Source organism: Helianthus annuus, chromosome 14, assembly GCF_002127325.2.
Source record: "Helianthus annuus cultivar XRQ/B chromosome 14, HanXRQr2.0-SUNRISE, whole genome shotgun sequence".
NCBI lineage: Eukaryota > Viridiplantae > Streptophyta > Magnoliopsida > Asterales > Asteraceae > Helianthus > Helianthus annuus.
In genome coordinates, this window is record NC_035446.2 from 165,224,270 (window position 1) to 165,249,979 (window position 25,710).

At 35.0% G+C, this 25,710-nt stretch overlaps 3 protein-coding genes across 3 annotated transcripts; 1 reads left to right on the top strand and 2 right to left on the bottom strand.

Moving 5' to 3' along the window:
• The first annotated feature begins 11,067 nt into the window (after positions 1 to 11,067).
• On the top strand, positions 11,068 to 15,405 carry LOC110886497 (mannose-1-phosphate guanylyltransferase 1). The gene is made up of 5 exons (XM_022134310.2): positions 11,068 to 11,281; positions 13,038 to 13,163; positions 13,258 to 13,320; positions 13,841 to 14,080; positions 14,573 to 15,405. The coding sequence occupies exons 2-5, from the start codon at positions 13,053 to 13,055 to the stop codon at positions 15,242 to 15,244; spliced, it is 1,086 nt and encodes a 361-aa protein (XP_021990002.1). The 5' UTR covers positions 11,068 to 11,281; positions 13,038 to 13,052; the 3' UTR covers positions 15,245 to 15,405.
• Positions 15,406 to 15,720: 315 nt separating this feature from the next.
• Positions 15,721 to 17,735, bottom strand: LOC110886498 (CASP-like protein 5B1). Its single transcript, XM_022134312.2, has 3 exons — positions 17,435 to 17,735; positions 16,445 to 16,577; positions 15,721 to 16,267 (listed from the first exon to the last, which is right to left on the bottom strand). Exons 1-3 carry the CDS (start codon positions 17,563 to 17,565, stop codon positions 16,067 to 16,069), a joined length of 465 nt encoding a protein of 154 aa, XP_021990004.1. The 5' UTR covers positions 17,566 to 17,735; the 3' UTR covers positions 15,721 to 16,066.
• A 1,488-nt stretch (positions 17,736 to 19,223) lies between these two features.
• Positions 19,224 to 25,084, bottom strand: LOC118486761 (delta-1-pyrroline-5-carboxylate synthase-like). The gene is made up of 19 exons (XM_035983495.1): positions 24,887 to 25,084; positions 23,916 to 23,987; positions 23,668 to 23,771; positions 23,494 to 23,596; positions 22,939 to 23,378; positions 22,695 to 22,845; positions 22,459 to 22,623; positions 22,300 to 22,377; positions 21,797 to 21,886; positions 21,599 to 21,685; positions 21,435 to 21,521; positions 21,245 to 21,341; positions 21,048 to 21,151; positions 20,443 to 20,518; positions 20,217 to 20,367; positions 20,073 to 20,141; positions 19,923 to 19,989; positions 19,753 to 19,823; positions 19,224 to 19,657 (listed from the first exon to the last, which is right to left on the bottom strand). Exons 1-19 carry the CDS (start codon positions 24,944 to 24,946, stop codon positions 19,576 to 19,578), a joined length of 2,154 nt encoding a protein of 717 aa, XP_035839388.1. The 5' UTR covers positions 24,947 to 25,084; the 3' UTR covers positions 19,224 to 19,575.
• Between the last annotated feature and the right edge of the window lie 626 nt (positions 25,085 to 25,710).

A 25,710-nucleotide genomic window follows, 5' to 3' on the forward strand; every position in this document is an offset into this window, starting at 1 on the left:
GATTAAAGGCCATTTCCGGGTTCGATACTTAAATCTGATATTTTTATATTCCCAGAAGGATTAAAATAATCTATTTATCATATGTGATCAGTAGCAAAAGGATTGAAGTCGTTTAGATATGTAAAACTCATTTTATGGTCCGTAAGGGCAAAACCGACAATTACCGGATTAAGCCTACGACTACTAGTTATGCTCAGCCTAAAATTACTTAAAAATATTTAAAAATCCCAAAATAATATTTTACATCAGTGGGTATTAAGTTTGATACCAAAAAGTAGGCTTAACTAGGCTATACGCTAATTACGCCATTTTATTAACATTAAGCATTCATTTTGCGATAATGAGCATAACTCTTAATCTACAATTCAAATCGATGTCAAACTTTGCATACACGTTTATATATCAGTAATTAAAGTTTCTACTCTTTTACATTTCCAAAAATCACGTTTTAAGGCAATAAGGGCATAATGGTCAACATATGGGCAATTACGGAATCATGCATATTAATTGGATAACTAATGATCCGCGGTGTATAATCACAGAGGGTTATACTTGCATGAAACCTGGTCCAAATGAAGCTCTAAGGTATTTTTAAAACATACCATGACGGATCAGAACTGAAAGTCAAAGTATAAGTCAAACTATGCGACTTTCGGTTCTGAACCGGGTCTAAACAGTAAATTGTCGGATCAAACAAGCTTAGACTAGTTAATATACTTATTATCATGTTAGGTGAGTGTTAAAACAGGTTATAAGTGTTCTACATTGTTAATCATGCACAAATCGCATTTTAAACTTTCTGTTGACTTTTTAATTACACGTTTGACCCGACTTTTGACCTAGTTAGAGTGGTGATCAGGGGGAACCCTCTTAAGGGTTTATTACCCACATAAATACCAACTTATAACTACTTTTAATTCGAGATATGACTGAGCCATTGTTGACTAATCTCGAAGTCAAACCATAATTACGACGGTTCGACTTTTAGCTAAATAACTAAGCTAAACATTATTAAAGAAGGATTAGCAAACTTACAATAGTCCTAAGCTTGATTAGTGATCACTTGAGAGTGTCTTGGAGCTCCAGAAATGATCAGATTGCAAGAGGAAGGTGTGAAGAACATTGGTGCATATCATGGCCTTTATATAGTGTTTAATCCACCACAAATCTTTGACACATGAGTCTACAACCCACCACAATTGATCAACACATGTTCCTAGTGCTTAGGGGGTGTCTAGGGGTCAAGAGAGATGTGAAAAATCGGATAAAATCGATCAGATTGCACTCATCAGGCAACAACCTATTTAATTCGGAGCTGGGCACCCCTCGCGTGACGCCACGCCCCCCTCGCGTCGCGCTAGGCCTCATCTGACCAAATCTGATTTTTAGATCTTTTGCTATTTAATCCTTGGCTCTTCAAAATTCGATTAGGCACTTGTTTCTTGCATTAGGAACCCTCATAATTGACTTATAAGGGCTTTAAACATATACCCACTTTGTTAAGTCCCCGGTTAACTTTATTGTTACCGAAAAGTCCTAACTTTCAACGTTTACGCTTTAACCCTTCGCACACGAATTCGATCATAACTTTCTCATACGTTAACGAAACTTTACGAAATTTAAACCGTGTATTCTAGTGAGCATGATTAACCGTTACAAAGCTTCGGGTTTATCAAAAGGTCACTCAGAGGTATAATTTAAACATGTTGACACATTTAGCCCCTGTAGTTTGTAATCTCTCACATTTAGCTTCGTATGATCCATGATTTATTCGTTCGAAGGTACGAGCACCATGTAGGGTTGATGTACATTATATTTATTCACGGTTGACATTTAGAATACGTATATTCACATACTTTCCACGATTGTCAACTTTACTCCTTCTATAATATTTCTTTCACACGTTTAAACACTTGACACGTGTCTACACATTATAGGACGTGAATTTTCGAGGTGTTACATCTTGACCATCCATTTAGTTAATCAAGGGCTAAGATTAAATCAGGGAAATTGAAGGGAAGAAAAGAGGCGCGTGAGTTTGTTTAAGGGCATTCTAGTCAATGCAAGCCAATAGTTTCTCTCTCCTCCAATTTCCCCCTTTTTTAAACGTTAATAACTCTTTCATACGACATTATTTTTATAAAAATTGCACCAAAAAAACGAGCGTTTTTTTTATCTTTAAAACGAGTATACTATTGCTATATTTAAAAAAAATTAAAACCCAGTTGCGTAAAATGCAATAGAAAAACCCCAGTTACGTAAAACGCAATGAAAAAAAAACTAAAAGAATGACATTTTTCTAAAACGCAATGCACAAAAAACACAAAAAAATGACTTATTTGTAAAACGCAATGACCAGAAAACACAAAGAAATGTCTTATTTGTAAAACGCAGTAGCCTAAAAACACAAAAGAAAGTGTGCTTTCTAAAACGCAATGGACTGAAAACACATAAAAATGTGTTTTACCTAAAACGCAATGCACAAAAAACACAAAGAAATGTTTTATTTCTAAAACGCAATGGCCAGAAAACACTTAAAATGACTGTTTTCTAAAACGCAATAGACTGAAAAAGCATAAAAATGTGTTTTTACCTAAAACGCAATAACTAAAAACACTTCAAAAATGTGTTTTACCTAAAACGCAATAACTAAAAACACTTCAAAAATGTGTTTATCTAAAACGCAATAGCCAAAAAAACACATAAAAATGTCTTATTTCTAAAACGCAATGGCCTAAAAACACAAAAGAAAGTGTATTTTCTAAAACGCAATGGACTGAAAACAAATAAAAATGTGTTAACCTAAAAGGCTAAAACGTAATCAACTAAAAACACTTCAAAAATGTGTTTTTTCTAAAACGCAATGGCCATAAAACACATAAAACTCTCTTATTTCTAAAACGCAATGGACACAAGCTGACCTGTCTGTGAATCTGTATGAACCAGCTCAACCCCAGCCAGGGGCTCTGCCCCTTGGACCCCGCCAGGGGCTGCCGCCCCCGGACCCTTGCTAAGATCGTAAAACGCAATGACTAAATCAAAAACCCAGATAATAAAAATGAAATTAAAGAATTTCTTACATGCATCGAAGTCGGTTTCTTCAACGATTGACGAAATTTGAATTATTGAAACACTTATCAGAGATCGAATCGAACAAATCGAGTGATTATCTTCAAAATCACCAGAAAAAACGAGATTTTGTATGAAATTAAACTGAGTTTTCTTCAAAAAAACTGAAGAACACGTTGATCGGGTGTTTGAATCATTGATTGGTGACGAAAATCGCACTATAATGTAGTGATTATTGAGATAGAAAGTGAAGAAATGGTTGAAGATGGTGGGTTTTGATGTTACTGGGAAGAAGAAGGAAGAAGAAAATGATATGATTGACTAAAATACCATTCCTCTTTATTTTAAATTTTACCACATATCATAATCCTATTGTTTCCTACACTTCCTAGCCAAAATAAACTTCCTATTTGATCTTTTCCCAAAATATATACTAAGGGTGTGGCTAAATGCACCTCCACCTTTTACTGTTTATACCTCCAGTTCTAAAAATATCAGTTTTATAATTTATTAAATTCCACCCTTTTATTTTCTATCTTTTGAAAATAAATCCTTATATTCTTTGTTCAATCCCTTTTCTATTTTCTTACACCTATAGCTAGCAGCTAATCATACTTTTGCTGGACAAGTGGACAAAGTTACAAAAGTTCTTTTAAGTTTAACTTATTAGTCAACAAATCGCTTTAAGGTCTTATAGAGTTATATACTTATATGCTATGCATTGTGAACTATATCTAGCATAAATATTTTGTTTAGTTTCGTTTCACCATTTAAATGGGAATCTTTTGGTCTTTTTTTTTGCGAATTTTCATGAATTTTAGATGTTCTTTAAGAACATGTTCAATGCATGTTCAACGTTGCTGATCAAGGTAAGGATTCCTTGTTTGTGCCCTAACATAGGGCATGGTAACCTTAAGTGGTGGTTTGATGATGCTCTTCACTGGTAGTTTTGTTTTTCGGTCACAACTTATTTTAGATCTTGATGTTGCACAACTAGCCATGAAACTGACATTTAGTGGTACATACTTTTGCTGGCAAGTTTTTGTATGACACTGTAATGTGTTTGATATAAACCCCTAGAAAAAAATAGGGATATTTCCTAATACAAATCTTTAAAAATTAGAAAATACAAGGGTTGATTTAGGGATATTTCCTAATACAAATCTTCAAAAATTATTTACAAACTTCAAGGGAGGAGTGCAACCAGTAAAATTAAAAAAAAGAAAGTGCATTTAGCAACACCCATCGTCTAAACATATATAACTAGCAATTGGCTATAAAATAGAACAAGTTGGAGATGGTTGGTAACTATTCCCATGAAATCCGGGACGACTCATGATATAATCATCGAGTTGTCTTCCATTAAAAAACAAATTAACGTTTGTTATTATTATTATTATTATTATTGATACATTAAATTATCGGTCGCCCCTCACATCCCCCAATCACTCCATCAAAGATTCAAAGTAAAGATCCTAAATCCGCCAATAAATAAAAGAATAAGTAGACAAATTATAAAATACGTAGTTTAAAGGCCGGGAACAGAGCTTGCGGGTCCTGCTGATCTTGGGACATGCCTGCATGTGAAGCAACGTTTTCATTCGTAAGAATGAAACAACCCGTTAACCTTTTACACACAAGCAAATCTATGTGCCTGTCTTCAATGTGAATCATTTTTCAACAAATCATAATTATAAATTTATATTTATAATGATAAATAAATTGCAAGTGTTGAATGCTTACTTACAAATAGAATACAGCTTTTACATGAATGCGTTTGACATATATATCTATATATATTCTAAAGTTTAGTTATATGTTCTATTTTAAAACCAAAATTTATGGTTGTTTTAAATGAGGTCATTTACATATATCCCCATCTAAGATCATTTATTACATATATACCCAACCCATAAAATCAATTACATATTTCCCCCTTTTAAACCATACATATTACATATTTACCCATTTTATTAAAATCACTCCTATTGAATTACTATTTTACCCTTAATGAACTTATTAAATGATTATTACATTTTTCCCTTTTCTAATACCATTACTTACATATTTTATGATTTAATGTGTAATATTATTGTTTACAAATAAGATATTAACCTAATGATATGAATTCATTTTTTTATAAGCCCTGCCTATTTTTTTATAAGCTTCTGCCTCTGTTATGTGAAAATTGAAATTTTTGCTTATATATAATACGTCATAGCTCTTAAGCATTATTTTTTTTAAGGAAAACAGTCATGCGACCATGGTTTAAAAATTTAGTTTTGCTGTAAAACAGTTTTTTCAATATTATTTTGAATGTTTAAAACATGACAATTAGATTTCTGAAATAGCATTACACAAAAAAATGGAAATTTAGCTCCTGCTTCAAAACAATTAAAATGTTGATGATCGAACTGAGATTTAGGCTAAAGAAAAATTGATTACAACTTGAAAAAAACAAACGTATATTGTATAACAATATGTTTTTTTTTATATAAGATATTTTAGATAATCAATATTTTAACGTAAATTGTTAGTGTAGTTAACTAAAATTTAAATGTATAACGGGTCGGTTGTAAAAAATATGTAAACTTAAACTTAACCAGTAACTAGATATGTAAAAAGGTCACTTGTTTTATAAAATGGGTATGACCGTTTTTTTTTTCAAAGAAATATTTTAAAGATTTTATCACAACATATAAAGTACTAGATTGATTTTGAAGTTAAGAGATAAGAAATTAAGAAAAAGGGTAAAAGGGTAATTTCATAAAGAAAGGGGGAAATATGTAATTGATTTTAAAGATTGGACAAATATGTAATAAGGGTTTTTAATAAGGGGATATATGTAAAAATTCCTTTTAAATGCACCAGCCTATAAGAATCCTATTAATTTCATTTAATTTACTTAATAATCACAAGTCACATTACTTTAATCATTTGGGTCAAAAACAATTCCAGTTTAATAATCACAAGTTACATTACTTTAATCATTTGTGTCAAAAATAATTCCACAAAAATAATTCCACAAACCCTAGATCATCTGATAATAACAATAAGAAGAAAGCTCCGGCCGCACACAAATCTCCGGTATTCGACTGCGATTGCTTCGATTATTACACGAACTACTGGTTCCGGTGGGACACGTCTGTTAACCGAGAGCTAATTCATCAAGTAATTGAAGCTATTGAAGAAAACTTTACCAGTAGTGAACAGGTTAACTGCCGCGGCCGTAAACCTAACCAGAAGAAAGAGAAGGCGAGTCATCGGAGGTTCGCCGGAAAAGCTTTAAATCCTCCGCCAGAGGTTTCGGTTTCGTCTCCGTACGACATCTCATTAGTTTCGCCTCCGTACGACATCTCATTAGTTGCATCGTTTTGGTTTTGATTTTTCCCAGGAGTTGTTTTGTTTCGATCTAAGTTTTTTGAGTTCGTTTCGGTAAGATCTTTTACGTTTTTTGTTCCGTTTTCAGTTTTTTTTAGTTTTGTGTAAATTTAGTTTCCTTTCCGGTTAGATTCGCTTTATTTGTTTTTGGTTCAGGTTCGGTTTTCATTTCAGCAACATTATTTGTCTCAGTTTATTTGTTTCGGTAAAATTATTCAGTTTGTATAGGTTCATTTCGGTCTGGTTTGTTTTTTGGTTCGTTTAGGTTTGGTTTCAGTTTCCTTGGTTTTCGCTTTTAGTTGGGTTCCATTTTTTATTTAGTCCCCGGTTCGCTTTCTATTGGCTCAAAACTATGTATGCGGATCAAGTTAAAAACATATATTCACATACACACACACGCGTGGTTAAGGTACGTTGCATAATCTATACATCTTGCTTTAAACAGAAGTAGGTGCAACCCGTAAACGAATTGGAGGTTCAATGTTATGTTCGTTTATTTTCGTTCATTTATAATCGATGATTGACTTTCGTTTATGTCTGTCCTCTCTCTTATTTGCGTTCGTTTGTAACCATTCTTTATTTTCATTTGAATGTTCGTTTAAATTTATACATTACTAATATTCATTTGAAATAGTTTTCATATTATCAAACCATTTGTTTACTTTTAAAAAGTTAGATGTAATGATACTGGTAGAATATTGACTTCCACCATGCTGGTAAAATTAACACAGTTTTACAACCCACCAACCCGATTACTACTCGCCTGCCTATTTAAATAAATGGGTTAAATAAGTAATGAACCACATTCAGGTTACATGAATTTAAGCGTGACGGAGTTAGACTTGCATGGAGTTTTCCTACATATTTTGATAGGTCTGTTTGAATTTGCATATAAAAAATAATTATCTGAATATGATTTATTTCAACTTCAACTTTCAGTAAACAATTTCTAAGTTTAGCTATATCTTATATTTAAAATCAAAATTTATGGTTGCTTTAAATGCATTACAATTAACTTTAATGAAATAGTACCAGCCTTTATGACCATGTTTAATCGATGAGCCTCTTCTTTTTCTCCATATATTAATGTTTAAGTTAGGGTTTATAGACTTTTCATAACAATTCACCTTAAAGGATTGATTGGTTATTAGATAACTAATACTTAATATTACAATTAACTTTAATGAAATAGTACGAGCCTTTATGACCATGTTTAATCAATGCGGCTCTTCCTTTTTTCCATATATTAATTGAAATAGCTCTAGCACGGGATTTCTGGACTCTGAGATACACTACCAGTTTAGCAAATGGTAGTCTTGAGGTAAGTTTATTGTACCATTGATGGTTCACCATTATCTTTAGAAATTTACTTCTGATGTATATGTTGCTTCTTTAAATAACTGAGAAATAGAGGCGAAACGAGTTGGTTAACGGGTATTAAAACAACATCACATGACTATAAGCACAATGACAATTGTCACAAATAGAGGACTACATTGTACCTATGCGTCAACTAAAAATAAAATTTATTTAAATGGACTAAACAACTACATTAAGTTTGAGACCAGGGTAAAAATCTAAAACATCATTTTTGTTTATTTTTTACTTTTATAACCAGATGTGTTGCAGGCATCTGAAAATGTTACCCTGGAGTCGGTACACAAGATTGGCAAGCTGGAGTGACATACGTGTCCAGATAACACTTTTTAAGTCCTGCATACCCTATTTATTAAGTATTGGGTTAATTGTAATAAATTTTAGTAAAGAAATATATAGATTATATAACTAAACACTTGAAGAACTGTTAGGATTTGTTAATTTTGTTGGTTTATAAACTGCTTTCTGATCTATAAAAGGGAACAAAACCTGCAATTTGACTTTTAGATGTTAAAACTAAATTTATATGTGTATGTGTATGTAGTATAATATGTGTATATATATATATATAACATCTATTTTACACCATTTAAAACACAATGAAAAAGAAAAAATAAAAAAAATTGAAAACTGTGACGTCTTCTGAAGAGGATTGAGAAACCACACGTCCATAGATTTGAAGTTTTGTGAGACCACATGTGGTGGGGCGTAAACCTCTCTCAAAGCGTCTTAAAAACGTGGGGGAATACTGTACCCTCGGGTGTTTTGGGCCTTTTTTGACTGGTGGTGCTACCACAAAGCGCCGATGAGGAGTGGACTTTGGTCAAAATAACCATGGTCAAACGGCTAACTTTAAAAAAACCCGGTTTTTGTTTTAAAAATCTATAATATATTCGCACTTCCGTACCGTGTCACGCACTATCTATATCAGTCGTCGTTCCAGGAAAAAACAATAACTATTATGCATGTCGTGCATCGCACGGGTATTCCCCTAGTTTTTTCAATAGTAAACTGTATTTAAATTGAATATTTGACTAGTTACGTCAATTAAGGAAGAATTAAAGTTTTGAGAAATTTGTGTCTTAGGCCATGTGTAGTCATAAAGCCCTTTTGTGGGCGTTATGCGACACGTGTCGTGCCACGTCACACAGGGGCTTTATGGGGCGTTATGTCACTAGAGCCCGTAGTCATAAAGCCCCTACCTCATCATAACCAAAGTGTAAAATGCAGGGACCAAAGTGTTTTAATGCAGGGACCAAAGTGTAAAATGCAGGGACCAAAGTGGAAAATGGAAACAATCAAAAGCCCCCCATTTTCATTTATAGCGCCCTCATAAAGCCCCCCGTAATGGTGTTCAAGGGCCTTATGGGGCTTTATGAGGTGAGATGGCGCCCCACTACACAAGGCCTTAATAAATTAAATCTTGTTAGACTTTAGAAGGGCGTTAAATAATTATTACACCATCTGTTTGAAGCGGCGTGAAATAATTATTACGCTATTTGTAACGGTTAATGTCCCCTCAGAAACATTTTCTGTCATATGAGTACCTTAATGCACTTTTAAAAAATGTGTAATAATTATTGCCTCTTAACCCCCTTTCAATAAATATTTTTTTCATTTTTTTTTCTATTCATTTGACATTATACTAGAAATGTCTCTCTCTTATGGCAATGGAGTGGTGTTAAGGACGTTATCAAACCGGTTCACGACCTTATAATATCCATTACGCTATTTATTTCTACGTCAATAATCTTTATTGTCATACTTGAACGTGTCAGCATGGTTTTTAACTTAGTGTAATAAATGATAATGTGTGTATATGATTTTTAACTTAGTGTAATAAGATATAATACTATGTTATTCATATCACCAAAACAATAATCGTGAAAGATCGTTAGTAATTTACTGTGATGATTAGTTATGTAAGGGTTAACCAGTAACAGATTTAGGATTTTTTATCAGAGGGTGCAATGGTTCAGAACCGGACTGAACCGAACCAAACCGGAACTGAACCGGAACCGTTAATTGCTAAATTTAAGAACCGGAACCGAACCGTATTATAACGGTTCCGGTTCGGTTCCGAACCGGTTAAACGGTTCTCGTGTAAACGGTTCCCGCGGGAACCGGTTGACAATTAAATCGTAAAATTAACAATTCAATAAAAACAAATCAAACCATTTAAAACATTAATTAAGAGTTGCTACATTCAAAGTTCAAACCAACCAAAATAAAAGTAGCAAAGCAACAATAAAAATTTCAAGCCATAAAACAAACTCTAAATAAAACTATTACAACCATCGTGTTAACAATTAAAACAAACATCTTCAATCTTCATCCTCTCAATCTTCTCAAAAACATCTAAATGAAACCAAGTGTTAGCAATTAAAAAAATAAACGAATAATGCATCTACTGTACTTGGTTCACGTGAATAGATTGATCAGTAATGCATCTACTGTATTTACCAAGCGATACACTATTTATATACATGTTTACAATTTGATCAACATTGATTTGATTATTTTTGTTCAACTTTTATTTTCACATACAGAAAATTGTATGTAGAAAGCAAACATCTAGAAAGAAAATATATGCAATCATAAAAAAATGTCATGTAGAATACTGTACCTGTATTTACAGGGTGTTGATGGAGATGAACTTGTATGATAGCAATTAGGGTTAGGGTTGAGAGATGGAGAAGAATTAGAAGATGAAAGATGAGATTGTTGAATGAATATAAGAGGAGGGAATAAGAATTAGGATGGTCGTATGATGTTGAAAACCCCATTAATAAAATAGGGTTTTAAATATTTATAATCCCAACTGGTTCTAGTGGTTCTTTAACCGGAACCGAACCGGGAACCGTTTTTACCCAAATTTAAGAACCGGAACCGGACCCTATATACAAAAATACGGTTTGGATCTAGCGGTTCCGGTTTGGTTCCACGGTTCTGGCGGTTCTGAACCGTATACTGCTCAGCCCTATATGGTATTGTAAACTATATGAATAACAATACCGTACCAATACTGTGACAAACAGAACCAATTCCAACCCAATAACATCAGTACCGATATCAGTATTATCAAAACTGATACTGATATTTGTTTCTATAATTCTCGATCGACACAAAATAACATCTTTAAGGCAGATTACAACATAATTTCTTTTATTTCGATTACAAGAAAACCTTACGTTATAAAGAGTATAAATATGTATGTGTAAATGTAAATGGAAAATGAAAATATACCAGATAGATACAGCAAAGCCTCTCTCTGTGCACATCAATCATTCGTGAAGGTTTTTGTTCACGTGTAAAAGCCCCTAACAACCAATCGTTTGGGGCTCCAAGCCAACCCTCTGCATCTCTTTCTCTTCAATTCAAGAGAAACAGAGGCAAATTAGGGTTCAATTTTCTTTCAACCTATTCTAAACAGAGCATTATCTCTTCCCCAAAGGTAATTCATCTTCTTTTGTTTGAATCTTGGTTTTTTTCATGATCTTGATGCTGGGTGTCTGTTTAATTCACCTTATAAAAAGTGTCGGTTGTATGGGAATTGAACAATGCAGGTGCAATCAATGCAAATCATCTTGTTTTTAATTTTTAATTCCGAATTTTGATGCGTTTCATTGCATTTTTTGTGAAATTGATAAGCTTTTGATTCGATTTAGGAACGGATCTGGTGAATTATTGAGTTGGTTGTTATGAATTACATTAAGATCAGGTCTAGAATCTTGAAATGATCATGCCACTATAACCTTAGAGAAGATCTAAGATCACAACATGAACTCTTTTAATGCTGCACATAAGGTGTTTGATCTTAGCTCTGAAGTTTATTAATTGACTATTTTGTAAATTTTGTGACAGTTTTAAGATGTGTTAAGTGTCTGAATGACATCTTGTTGAGCTTTGGTTTGGGGCTAAATCTTAAACAAGAAAGAACTGAAAAGGAATTTGTGCGAAACTTAAAACCGCACTGCCTTCGTTTTGTGATGTAGCATACAAGTATTAGACGTATCCGGTTTAGAGATTCCTTTGGCTCTTGAAAGCAGCAATTTAGCTCTTCATCTTTCATGATTAATGTTGAACAATGTCACTGTTTTTTAGGAGTATGAGTGAATTTCAAGGATTGTCCTTTATCTTTATACTCATTTTCAGGCGCTGTCTTTTATGTTCAATATTGACGAGTTTTGTCCTTTATGTTTTCATATCATACACGTTTTGTCCTTTAGGCCTAACCCAGTTAGTTTTTTCAGTTAAATTTTCTCATGTGCTTTGCACATGAGGGCATTTTTGTCAATTCAAAGGTTGCAGAAGCTTTGAGCTGCCGTTGAACTTACCTTTGAAGTGACAAAAATGCCCTCATGTGCAAAGCATATGACCAAATCTAACTGAAAAAACTAACTGGGTTAGGCCTAAAGGACAAAACGTGTATGATACGAAAACATAAAGGACAAAACTCGTCAACTTTGAACATAAAGGACAACGCTTGAAAATGGGTATAAAGATAAAGGACAATTCTTGAAATTCACTCTTTTTTTAGTTTCATTTCTGATGTTCTGAAGTGGCTTGTACAGCCTGCTTTTGTTCAGTTATGTGTGAAGAAGTGTCTTCTTTGAGTGTCTAGATGCTTGATACAAGTTCATGAATGTGATACATGATATAAAGCTCCCCGAATGTTTAATAATGTGCCCATATCACAATTGAAATGATAGTGAATAAGATAAATAAAAAGTAAATGTTTCTTGCCACCTAATTGAAGTCTACATTAAAGCCATAATAAACGCAAAATGTTTATGCCAGACCCTACCAATAGCTTGCTATACGTGGGATTATACTGGGTACGCTTGTTGGTTAAAGCAATGCTATCTTATTCACGTGATAATGCGTTTCATAATCTTCGGTTTCACATTATTTTTGGCATTAAGTCCTCAACATTTATTTCCTAATTCACCCACGGACGATTAATGATTTCCAACTCCTTATCCTCATCTTCGTTGAATGTTATGAACGCGTGTCGATTTTGATATACACCCGTCAATCGCCCCACCGACAGATTTGTACTTTTAACTGAATATAGAACTTTTATCATAGTTGCGTAAATAATCATCTTTCTTCGTTTAGCACTTTATATTGAAGGATTTGGATGGCATTCCATGTATGTGCTCACATTGCTTTCTTTCTTTTCATTTCTGATCATTCTTCTTCTACAGAAAAAGCTTAGCAATATGAAGGCACTTATTCTTGTTGGAGGATTCGGAACTCGATTGAGACCGTTAACTCTCAGTGTCCCAAAACCACTTGTTGATTTCGGCAACAAGCCCATGATCCTTCACCAGGTGAGAATATTCATAATTCATAAACACCTTTTTTTAATTAAGCTTGTATCAAAGAGATTGTATTATTTAATCTTATATGTGAGATTTGTTTCAGATTGAGGCTCTGAAGGCTATAGGAGTTACTGAAGTGGTTCTGGCTATCAACTATCAGCCAGAGGTAAAGTTTGAGTTTTATTTTTGGGTAAAATACGATTTTCGTCCCTGAGGTTTGGCTAGTTTTGCAACTTTCGTCCAAAGGTTTGTTTTTCCGCATCTAGATCCAAAAGGTCTGAAATCTTGCCCCTTTTCATCCGGCTCGTGAACTCCATCTATTTTTCTCCGTTAAGTTAGGGGTATTTTTGTCTTTTTTTTTAACTTAAAGCGCAATTCGGTCTTTTTCATGTTATACTAAATGCTTGTACATAAAGTGATAAAGTGAAAAAGACCAAATTGCCCTTTAAGTTAACAAAAAAGACGAATATACCCTTGACTTAATGGAGATTAATGGATGGAGTTAACGAGTCGGATGAAAATGGCAAGATTTCATACCTTTTGGATCAAGATGCGAAAAAACTAACCTTTGGACGAAAGTCGCAAAACTGGCCAAACCTCAGGGACGAAAATGGCATTTTACTCCTTGTTTTTTTTTAAATAATATAATTCATACAAATTTTATATTATCTTGTTTTTTTTTTCAGGTGATGCTCAACTTTTTGAAGGATTTTGAGACTAAGCTTGGGATAAAAATCTCATGTTCACAAGAGACTGAGCCGCTTGGAACTGCGGGCCCCCTGGCCTTAGCCAGAGACAAGCTAATTGATGAATCCGGAGAACCGTTTTTCGTTCTTAACAGTGATGTTATCAGTGAATATCCCCTGAAACAGATGATTGCATTCCATAAGTCCCATGGTGGTGAAGCTTCTATAATGGTGACAAAGGTAGTGTGAGTTAATTCTGTAACCATTTCTGGATATATTTTTTCTTGAGTAAAATGCTATTTTCGTTCCTGAGCTTTGGCCAGTTTTGCGACTTTCGTCCAAAGGTTTGAAATCTTGACATTTTCATCCGGCTCGTTAACACCATCCGTTTTTCTCAGTTAACTCAGGGGTATTTCTGTTTTTTGTGTTAACTTAAAGGGCAATTTGGTCTTTTTCACTTTATGTAAGAAGACCGAAATCCCCTGAAAAAGACCGAATTGCCCTTTAAGTTAACAAAAGAGACAGAAATACTCCTGACTTAACGGAGAAAAATGGATGGAGTTAACGAGCCGGATGAACATGGCAGGATTTCAAACCTTTTGGATCCAGATGCGGAAAAACAAACCTTTGAACGAAAGTCACAAAACTGGCCAAACCTGAGGGCCGCAAATGGCATCTTACTCTTTTTTTTAAATTTTTTTGAATTTCATTGATCTTGAGTTACGTGAATAGGTGGATGAACCTTCAAAATATGGTGTGGTGGTTATGGAAGAATCAACCGGGCAAGTTGAAAGGTTTGTTGAGAAACCGAAAGTGTTTGTGGGTAACAAGATTAACGCTGGGATTTATCTACTGAACCCTTCGGTTCTTGACCGTATCGAACTGAAGCCCACTTCAATCGAGAAAGAGACTTTCCCAAAAATCGCATCTGAGAAACTGCTATATGCAATGGTCCTACCCGGGTTCTGGATGGATATCGGACAGCCCAAAGATTACATCACGGGCTTAAGGCTCTACCTGGACTCTTTAAGAAAGAATGAGCCGTCTAAACTGGCTACTGGACCACATATTGTGGGTAACGTTCTGGTTGATGAAAGTGCTAAGATCGGTGAAGGATGTTTGATTGGGCCTGATGTCGCAATTGGGCCGGGCTGCGTGGTTGAGTCGGGTGTCAGGCTGTCCAGGTGTACTGTGATGCGTGGGGTTCGTATCAAGAAACACGCGTGCATCTCAAGCAGTATTATCGGTTGGCACTCGACTGTTGGTCAGTGGGCCCGGGCTGAGAACATGACGATTCTTGGAGAAGATGTGCACGTTTGTGATGAGGTGTACAGTAATGGGGGCGTGGTTCTGCCACATAAGGAGATCAAAGCAAGCATCTTGAAGCCGGAGATAGTGATGTGAAGACTGTGTCGATATATGTTTCTAGCTGATGTTTTCAGAGGTTTAGTTTGTGTAATGTGTTTGTATTTATGTTTCTTTAAGTATCTTTTGTTTTTATAAGAGTGTAAAAGTTATAAAAGACCTCGTTAGACATTAGAAACATAGATTTCTTTGCCCGCACACTACAACGTCCCCTCTCATGTCAAACGAACTACCTTACCACCCATGTTGCTGACCTAAACCGTCGACTCCAACCCCTTTAAGCATTCTTCTGCCTCCCCTCCGGCAGCCTCAATTCTCTCAACCTCTCGTCATTTCTCCCCTTCAATGCCACTTTGTCTCTGCCCAACTCTGTCGTTTACGACAGCACCTGTGTGGCCCCGATATCACAAGTCAGTAACCTTGATTCACTTAGAAGCGATATACCAATTGTCTCCATCATCCTCATCTTCGCACATCTACCCACTACCTAACAAACCCACAACGAACGATACAAATTTACATTTACAGCAGTACACGTATACATTATTATTATTTATCTTACAAAAGGAAAAGTCGAATAGTATATAAATTTCAGAAAATTACACCAATATTACATGAGAAAAAGGGTAGGTCCTGCACTTCTGCTACAGATGTCTGCAGATGTGGTTCGCAGACTACAGACGTTTTACCTCAGAAAAAACAAACAACACCCTAAAGAATTTTAGATTTTGAGGACAGGTCCATGACTATGGTCACAAAATGTCATGTTTGGCGCACCAACGATTCAAATTTACACTAAAAAAGAACGCTCTACACTCAACAACACAATATTTACGGATGACGAAATTTGCACATTCAAAATCAGATGGTGGCCAACAACCAAAACATGACATAGGAAGAAACAGCAAGAAGAAACCATGCCATGAAAGCCAAAGCTATAGAGATCTGGAACGTATTACACGACAATGCGGCTTGTGATCTGCAGATGTTCGTGTCTTTTATGAACACAACCATGACTCCAGCTGACGAGCAAGCAGCTGCAAGTGATAGAATCGCTGTCACCTGTTTACATATCATAATAACCAACGTCACAATTTTAAAAGAAATTTTTCTACAATATTTAAAGACCAAACTACTAAAGAATAAACTATAAATATCGTCCAAAAGATGATATAAGTTATTATTATGGTGGTAAAGACTAAACGAGTTATATGAAACATGAAAAGTGAAAATGCTAACCCAGTCACCAACAACAAGAAGGCTCAAGAAGATATGATTGTGCAAATCTTTCTTTAACCGTAAAGCATGAATATCAAGGCAAGCAAGTCCAAAACTCCACAACACTTGAAGCCCCATTGCTGCAATTAGAAAGCTGAAAATAAACCAGCTTAAAAGTTATAGCCTTTACACCTATACATATAAGCAACATATACACTCACGTAGAAATAGCGATTTTTATTTGTTTACTTACAAATACGTCAATTTGTTTTACGTACTTACTTTTATCCCAAACGGGTAAAATAAGACCAAAGTCTATTTTAGTGGGTTGCGGCACAGCTTGACGTTTTCGACCCGGGGGGGGGGGGGGGTCGAAAACGTATATACCCAAAAAATTCTATAGAACCGGGGGGTCGAAAACGTATATACCCAAAAAATTCTATAGAACCGGAGGGTCGAAAACATATATACCCAAAAATTTCTATATGAAAAACTACATATATAACACTACTGAGCGAAAAATGGGCGCAGCTTGTTGCCTGTTTTCCAGCCGTTTGTTTGTAATTTGTTGTTTTGGGATATAAATGCATTGATTCTATTTCTAATTATATTCTTTCAAACTTTCCAATCATACCGAAGTTATTTATAGGAAAGACTATAAAAAGCAACCTTACTCGTCTAACTCGTTAACCGTTATCTCGCCCTCTATCAATATCATCAGTCATGTTGTTTATACTTAAAAGGAGTGAACAACAATCAAAGAGAACTCCAAAACTTCACTTTGAGATGAATACTCAGGAAAGCCAAAGTTAATCACATAAAGATTCTAACTTTCTAAGTTATATAAAAAAAAAAAAAAAAAAAATCCATATACCATATACAAATTTAGTTAATTTTTGGGACAAGTAAATCATATAAAGTTCATCCCTTTAAAGTTTGCTATCAGCCTACACATCTAACTATACAAAAAAAAAAAAAAAAAAAAAAAAAAAAAAAAAAAAACCCATATACCAGAAGGAAGTAGAAGTGGAGAATCCAGAAGCAGAGGCCATGACAGAGAGAGAAGAAGCAGCAAATAAGCACTGGCAGGTCCTCAACAGGAGGCCGCTGATCTTGCCTGGACTACCAAACAGAGATTTCATATTTGTGGATGGGTGAAAATGGATCTTGATTGATTGTGGTGAAAATTAATTTGGGGTGTGTTAGAACATTCCCCTAATTGTAGACCCCCAATGTGTCGCCATCTTCCTTCCTAAAGAATATGCAAAGCAATTATGTCACCAACTTTACACAAAGTTTTTCAAGACATGCTTTTAACTTGTAAATTAAATAACCCACCATGAAAACGATTTCTAGTTTGTGGTTTTGGTGTAGACTGTAGATAACCTATAATACAGAGAAAAGTCTACCGTATTTGTCTTTTTGGGTGAGTTGAAATCCCACTTTGGCAATCAATTGTAATTTATAGCATTTTTTTCATTTGATTGTTTAGGCCGGGATTTGGCTTAACGTCACTTCGCCACATCAGCCACCATAGAGTTTTGGGACGCCATCGACCACACCGCCTCTGTTGAAGGGGGCGCCATCCTTGTGTTTCGCCACGGGGTTAGTGAGTGCGCGAAAAACAAATGAAGGGGCCCCACCAAAAGTCAACCAATCAGTTTTTTTATTTATCTTTTTTTAATATGGTTAAAAGGGGCTTTATAAGGGGCGTTATTCCACACCGTGTAAGTTAGCGATAAAGCCTCATGCTTATGTGTCGTCTACGTGGCACTTACGTGACGTAATAAAGCCTCTAGGGCTTTAAACCACACCCTCTAGCCTTACAATCTCCATATTGAAAATGTGTGTAACAATTCTAGAAAGCTGAGATATTTCATGATTGTATTATGTTTATATATTTATTTATAGAAAAATAATATCATTATGTATGTTTATATGTTGATGGTCTCTTGGCTCTTGGCCTAGTGGCATTATTTGGTTAGAATATCTGTTGTGGAATAATAAACTCACTCAATAGCTAGTAAGTCATCTTAGGATCATATAGGCAGAAGAGCAATAACTATACTATCCAATAATTAGGTGTTGTGGGTTAACCAATAAATTAAATAAAATACAATAAATAAATATGTACCTAGTTGTGATTGGTGGAAATATGGAATACGATGGACTCCATGACGCTAGTTAACCCAATGAAAAGGATGTGAATCCCCCCCCCACCCCCCACCACACACACACACATGTTGTGAGTTGCCATGGGCGCCAACGCACAACACATAACTTTATTTCTATTAAAGTGGTGTGGGTTTAAGTTCCATAAAAGTGAGCATTATATGGATCTTAAGAGTAGATTAGTGTTCACCATTAAAAAAATTGTAATTTATAATATGTAAATACTTTTATACCTATAAAAGTAACATGTTTATTTAAGCCAACTAGCCTAATCAAACGTGATGTATCAAATAAGCATCAATTTATGTTTAAGCCCTCCAGTAATCTTAGTTGACAAAATTGCCATCATCCATTTGAGGTTTTAAGCTTTTAAAAATGGTTCACTTAAGACAGACCAAAAAGAAACTTCTTATTTGCCAGTTGGCATCTTTAAACCCAGATCACAAAGTGAGAAAACCATATAAAGTTTACTTGCCAATGGCCTAGTGGCATCATGCGTACCCTTACCAAGTCATCAAAGTTGTGCAGGTTCAAGTCTCAAAAGGTGGGTAATACTGTAATGGTTTGTTTTAGATTATAAGAGTAGTTAAGGGGTATGTTTGTTTGTTATTCAAAAAAAAAAAAAAAAAAAACAATATAAAGTTTGCTTTCATAAGGAGAAGAATGAAACCAAAGAAACATAACAGGGTACTCTTTTAACACAAATCGCGAAAAGCAATTAAACAACCCCAACTAACCAAAAGCCACTTTGTTCCCTCTCTAATTATATTATAACTATAATAAATCACCAACCAATCGTTTAGTTCACAGCCCGGTCCACTTAACTCACGATCGCAATAAAAGCCGCTAAATGTAATTACTACAACACTCAATGGTGCACTCAAGATCTTTCTTGTCGGCTTTTTTTTCCTTTTGAGGGAAAATATTTCATTCAGGACCACTGGTTGACAATTGTTTGACTCACCACTCGAACACACACTTTAGGCTTGGTGAGTGAGATCTCGGTGAGTATAAACGACCCCTTTATCATTATCTACCACTTGTCCACTTCCTCTTGCAATCCTAAAACCAAAAAAAAAAAAAGAGCATTACATCCTTAATTTCGTCAAAAGTGAGAACATTAGAGTGGATGTAACGTATTTCTAACTATAATATACCAGCGTGTTGTAAGCAATCCTTCAACTCCTACTGGACCACGAGCATGGATCCTGCTGGTGCTTATACCAACCTGTTAAGTGATCCAACAATTACCATGTATTATCGACTAGTGTGGAAAAACTAATTATATAGCAATATGTTATTCTAAAGACAAAATGTAAGTATTTACCTCCGCACCAAGACCAAAGCGAAACCCGTCACTAAATCTCGTGCTTGCATTGTGAAACACAGCAGCACTGAAAATGAAAACAACCAATATAAATATAAATATTTAAATTCCCAATAAAAATACGAAAACACAGCAGCACTGCAAATGAACCTGTCGACTTGACGCAGAAAGATGTCTGCGATCTCACGGTCTTGTGTAACAATACAATCAGTATGCGCACTGCAAGTTTCAGCCATTATAAAAGAGCTCTATAAGCACCATGTTAAGAAAATCATAAAAAAAAAAAAGAATTACCTTCCATGCTTGTGGATATGATCAATGGCTGCATGAACATCATCCACGATTTCAATGGTGCAAGTCAGTGAACTATACTCGTGATGAAATGAAGGTGCTGCTGGAAGATTAAGCATGGGGCTAGCCCTTGGACCACCATTAATGCTAACACCTACAACAAACACATTCATATGATATACCTTTGAATATGTGTGTATGTATGGTTATAAAATTTGAAATTTCATACCTTTAGTTTGAAGCTCGATAAGAAGCTCATTAACACCACCATTCTCCATCAGATCTTTATGAACAAGTAGTGTTTCCTGGTAGTAAACATATCGGAAACTTCATGTTCATAGAATCATATAACATTCTATTACTAATACAGGGTTACAATTTTTATAAAAGAAAAAGGAAAAATTACAAGTTTTGTCCTTTATCTTCATACCACTTATCAGGCGGTGTCCTTTTTAACGAAATTTGACAAGTTTTGCCCTTTACAAGGAATTTTGTTGCACGTTTTGTCCTTTAAGCTTAACCCAGTTAGATTTTCTTGTTAAATCTTGTCACCCAAGGGTATTTTAGTCTTTTTACCCATTTATTAATATTATTTAAAAGAATAAAACAAAATATTTTAGGGTTGACTCTTGAAATAAATGGGTAAAAAGACTAAAATACCCTTGGGTGATAAGATTTAACAAGAAAATCTAACTTGGTTAAGCCTAAAGGACAAAACGTGCAACAAAATTCCTTGTAAAGAGCAAAACTTGTCAAAATTCGTTAAAAATGACACGCCTGATAAATGGTATTAAGATAAAGGACAAAATTTGTAATTTTTCCAAAGAAAAATACCATAGCATTACAGGCTGCAGGGTAGTCTGTTTTTGCATCCACCACTATGTTCTTTGCCATTTCCATATCAGCAGATTTGTCAACAAACACATGACATATCCCATCTGGAACATGTTTAAAAAAACAAGATTAGCTACATCATCCCGCCTTTTTGGTACCTATGAAAAAATTATGAACATTGACTGTTTCATCTTTACCTGCATGACCTAGAACGGGAATTTTTGTTGAAGACTTGATTTGAGAGACAAGTTTATTGCTTCCTCTTGGAATCACAAGATCGATAACATCATCAAGCTGCAAATTATTACCAGATACTTAAATGAAGAGTAAGGGGAAGGTTTATATTATACAATATACATCCCGCTTCATATACATTATACAACAAACCTTAAGCAACGCAGGAATCTCATCTCTAGAAGTGACTAGTCCAATTAGTCCTTCACCGACCTTTTCTGGTATGGCTGACGTAATAATCTAAAATTGGGAGAAAAGAGCGAAATAAGAGAAAATCAAATAAATATATATTGATTATTTAACTAAAGAAAAGTGACCTTGTGCAAGATTGCATTGGACCGTCTTGCTTCCTTTCCGCCTTTTAATAAGAGCCCATTTCCGGTTCGTATGGCCAACGATGCTATCTGTTCACATTGTAAAAAAAATCCGTGACTTTTAAAGATGGGAAAAACGCTTGTTTCAAGTGAGATGCGTATTTAAATATAATCACACAATTAGGTAAGCCATGTATATACCTGAACTAGCGCCTCTGGCCGAGACTCAAAGATAACAAGAAGTACACCCAAAGGAGATGATGTCTTATCTAAGATCAATCCGTCTGACAGCTGGATGAAACAACAGAATTTAGAGAACAAAAAATAAACTAAAAGTAAATTGCCATTTTCGTCCCTGAGGTTTGGCCAGTTTTGAGACTTTCATCCAAAGGTTTGTTTTCATCCAGCTCGTTAACTCCATCCATATTTCTCCGTTAAGTCAGGGGTATTTCCGTTACATAAATTGAAAAAGACCGACTAACCCTTTAAGTTAACAAAAAAGACAGAAATACCCCTGACTTAATGGAGAAAAATGGACGGAGTTAATGAGCCAGATGAAAATGGCAAGATTCCAAACCTTTTGAATCCAGATGCAGAAAAACAAACCTTTGAACGAAAGTCGCAAAGCTGGCCAAACCTCAGGGACGAAAATGGCATTTTACTCATAAATTAATAATAAAAGAATTAAAATGCCAATTCCCTACCTCTGTTCTCTTTAATACTTGTCCGATCGGTTCCTCCATATTTGCAAGCACACGTATGGATTTTGCAAGACTAGATATCTGTAACATATGATGTGTGCATGTTGTAAAATAAATTAAAAAAAATAGAAGAGAAAGTCGAAGAGAAGGAAAATGACTTGCCTTCCCAGACTTGAGAGCCAAACGAGAGACTAGCGCTGCTTCATATCCAGCATCCTTTGCGTTAATCACATCAGCTTCATTTTCATACACAATTACTTTTTCATTTGCTTCCAGCGCATCCGCAATATCCAGTAAAATCTTACTTCTATCTTTCACAGGCATGGCCTGCATTCATAAAAGTATCAGTAATTCAACAGAACGTATTTTTTTAATTTTATGTTTTGTGATGATAATACCTGAAGGCGTCTAGAACTTTCTCTTGCAGCTCCTGCCATGTCACGTGCATTTAATTCTCCATTCGAGACCCATGTGTGAGCATCCTGATGAAACAATGTACCGATGTGTTGTCCTTGGAGTACTTTTACAATATTGTCCCCAGCAAACCCACTTCAAGCATTTTGATACAAAAGTTGGTTTTAACTTATAAAAACAATAAAATTATTAAAAAATAAAAACTAGGATCATATCATATGCATATACCTGGTTATAATGACAGGGATGCCAGCCTGTGACGCGTAAACGGCGGCTTTGACTTTAGCTGTCATTCCACCTCGTCCTAGCCTTGACTTGTCACCGAAAGTAATTGTATTCTCAAGCTTTTCCTTTACATATGTATGAATTAGCTTTGATTGAGGATCACTAGGGGGGCCACTGTAGAGACCGTCTACGTCACTTAGCAGCACAAGAAGGTCTGCTTTGAGCTCCAATGCTAATAGAGCTGCCAAACTGTCATTATCCCAGAAAATTCCAGAAGAATCCTCATATGGAGCTCGGCGGGTACTAACAGCGTCATTCTCGTTAAACACCGGAATAACCTTATAAGACAATAATGAATCCACTGTTTCAGTAAGTTGCTTCCTAAATTCTGGGCTTCTGAAGTCGTTATCAGTCACAAGAAGCTGAGCTGATGTCACATCCAACTGCAAACAAAACAGGAAACGTCTCATTTCAACATAAAATTAAAAACTAAGGAAATTAATCATGTTGTAAATAATATAAAGAAAAAGCACATAGAAATACAGGAAGTGAAATCACCTGACTGAACAATGTATCATAAAGTGCCATGAGACCATTTTGTCCAACGGCTGCACATGCCTTTCCATCAAGCTCGACTTGTGGTTTTTGGAGGTCAGCAAAGCTTCAAGAATAAACATCTATTAGTCACTTCAAATTAAAGTTTATGTTGCAGTTGTTACATCGTGTAACTACCTGCTGTGGACCAGTTTCCTATATCTAAGACGCTGTCTGCCTGCACCGACAGCACCGGATGAGACCAAGATGACCTCGAATCCTTGAGTGTTTAGTGTTTGAATCTGCATTTAAGACATAAGTTGATCATAACAAGTATACATGACAATCCGCAAATAGTTTTATAGAAGATTTAGGGAAAAAAAGAAAGACAGCATAGAAAATTCGAAATACTCAAATAGTAGAAGAATGAGTTTTGATTAAAACACCTGCTCACAGAGAGCTCCTAGTCTTCCAAGTGCAAGTCTTCCGTCTTCTCGGGTGACAACAGCTGTCCCAACCTTTAAAAATAAACTGATCAGTGCATATATTCATGCACATAACAAACTAATTTATGGCCATATCCTCTCAGGTGACAAACTTTGATAAATTTTAAAACTCATCGTAAATAAATCTTTGTAATCATTATAATTTATGGACATATCCTGATAAGCACACGCACGTGGCACCTACTTTTCATAAAACGTATAGGGTCCGATATCATGATAATAATCAGTATTACAGTAGATTTTCCATATTTATCATATACCACATTTATCACATAAAAACCCCGATCCGCTTAATCCCGAGTAGTCGCTAGTCCCCACCTCACCGGCCGACTAGCGACTAGCGAGTTCTCCAACCTTGCACAATACTAAGAACTACATAAAGAGTAATGTTATATTCTTTCCACAAACACTTGGTATTTTGACTCTTATTAATGAATTATATGATGTTATATTTATGCCAAGCTTCCTTTAGAAAGATTCTTCTTCTGATAACTGTTAGGACCATATGACACAAATCATGGTAATTTCATTCCATTTTCCCCATTAAAATCTACCTGTGCAACCTTCAATTAGGGTCCACAAACAAAAAAGATAACCTCCTCACACGTTTACCTACGTGGCTACCATTATCAAAAAAAAAAAAGTTAACAGAGAAAAGGTCACTGATTAATATAAGTATAACCTAACACTTAACAGATTAAATTATCCACATTGATAAACTGGCACAAATTCTGATTAACACGGTCAAAACCCTTGCATGACTTCTCAATTCGCACACATACACACACAAACACCAAAATTACTAATCAAATTGATAGATGCAATCTGAAAAACACACAGCATGCGATTCAGAGATTAAAAGTCTAAAACAGAATCAATGAAACCGATATCAATGCGAAATTAAGAGTCACCTTGATTACGATACGTTTAACATCCTTGAGAAAGCCGCGAGTTGGATCAATCGCAGCCATTATTAAGAGGTTAAGGTCTCTGTGTGTCAGTAATTAGCACCTGAAAGCAGAGAGAGGAATGTGTAGGGTTTTGAGTATCTGCAAATCGATCTATCCGCGTGTATATAGAGAGAGGGCTGCTGTATGTATGTATGTATAGTCATCAACAGACACAAGGCTCTTTGTGACGTATACTTTTAGAGATGGGAGATTATAATAGGGTGTGATTCACACAGATGCCGTTATCATGGTCTACGCCTCCAGATTGTGACACGTTTGCATTGATGTTGTATCTTTGATTAAGAATACAAGGGTTTTGGTTTTATACTAGGGGTGAGGAGTACCGGAGTAGAGCCTTTTGACAACATTAAACGTATCAATTAATATTTTTATTTATTAACATTTTAAAAATAAATTAGAAAAAAATTATATGATAAAGATAAATACTTTTTTTATATAAAAAAACATAACTTTCGCTCAAGTTGTTTCTTTTTACATAGTTACTTGTTGGTCTTAAAATGTTCTTTCTAACAACTTTCCTTTTTCCATAAAAATGGTAACCGTTACTTAAATTTTGGTGATGGCTCATATGTCATAATAAATTTAGGAATAATGGAACATGATAGGCGATCATACATCATATAGTTCATGGCAGCCGTAGTTGTTGGGAGATGTGAAAGAACTGGAGACGCAACATATTAGTATTACCTATTACCTAAGTAAAAGTATGTGATGATTTGGAGTTTGTAGAGGTTTGTACATTGTATGGAAAGCGAGCGTTTTTT

Excerpts from the sequence above, each read along its gene's own strand:
- LOC118486761 (XM_035983495.1), bottom strand. The coding sequence starts at position 24,946 with ATGGCTGCGATTGATCCAACTCGCGGCTTTCTCAAGGATGTTAAACGT. Across the intron at positions 23,772-23,915 it reads TAGGAGCTCTCTGTGAGCAG|ATTCAAACACTAAACACTCA; the intron begins GTGTTTTAATCA and ends TCTTAAATGCAG. Across the intron at positions 21,686-21,796 it reads GGCCAGAGGCGCTAGTTCAG|ATAGCATCGTTGGCCATACG; the intron begins GTATATACATGG and ends CAATGTGAACAG.
- LOC110886498 (XM_022134312.2), bottom strand. The coding sequence starts at position 17,565 with ATGAAATCTCTGTTTGGTAGTCCAGGCAAGATCAGCGGCCTCCTGTTG. Across the intron at positions 16,578-17,434 it reads TCCACTTCTACTTCCTTCTG|CTTTCTAATTGCAGCAATGG; the intron begins GTATATGGGTTT and ends GTTTATTTTCAG. Across the intron at positions 16,268-16,444 it reads TTCTTGTTGTTGGTGACTGG|GTGACAGCGATTCTATCACT; the intron begins GTTAGCATTTTC and ends ATATGTAAACAG.
- LOC110886497 (XM_022134310.2), top strand. The coding sequence starts at position 13,053 with ATGAAGGCACTTATTCTTGTTGGAGGATTCGGAACTCGATTGAGACCG. Across the intron at positions 13,164-13,257 it reads AGCCCATGATCCTTCACCAG|ATTGAGGCTCTGAAGGCTAT; the intron begins GTGAGAATATTC and ends GATTTGTTTCAG. Across the intron at positions 13,321-13,840 it reads CTATCAACTATCAGCCAGAG|GTGATGCTCAACTTTTTGAA; the intron begins GTAAAGTTTGAG and ends TTTTTTTTTCAG.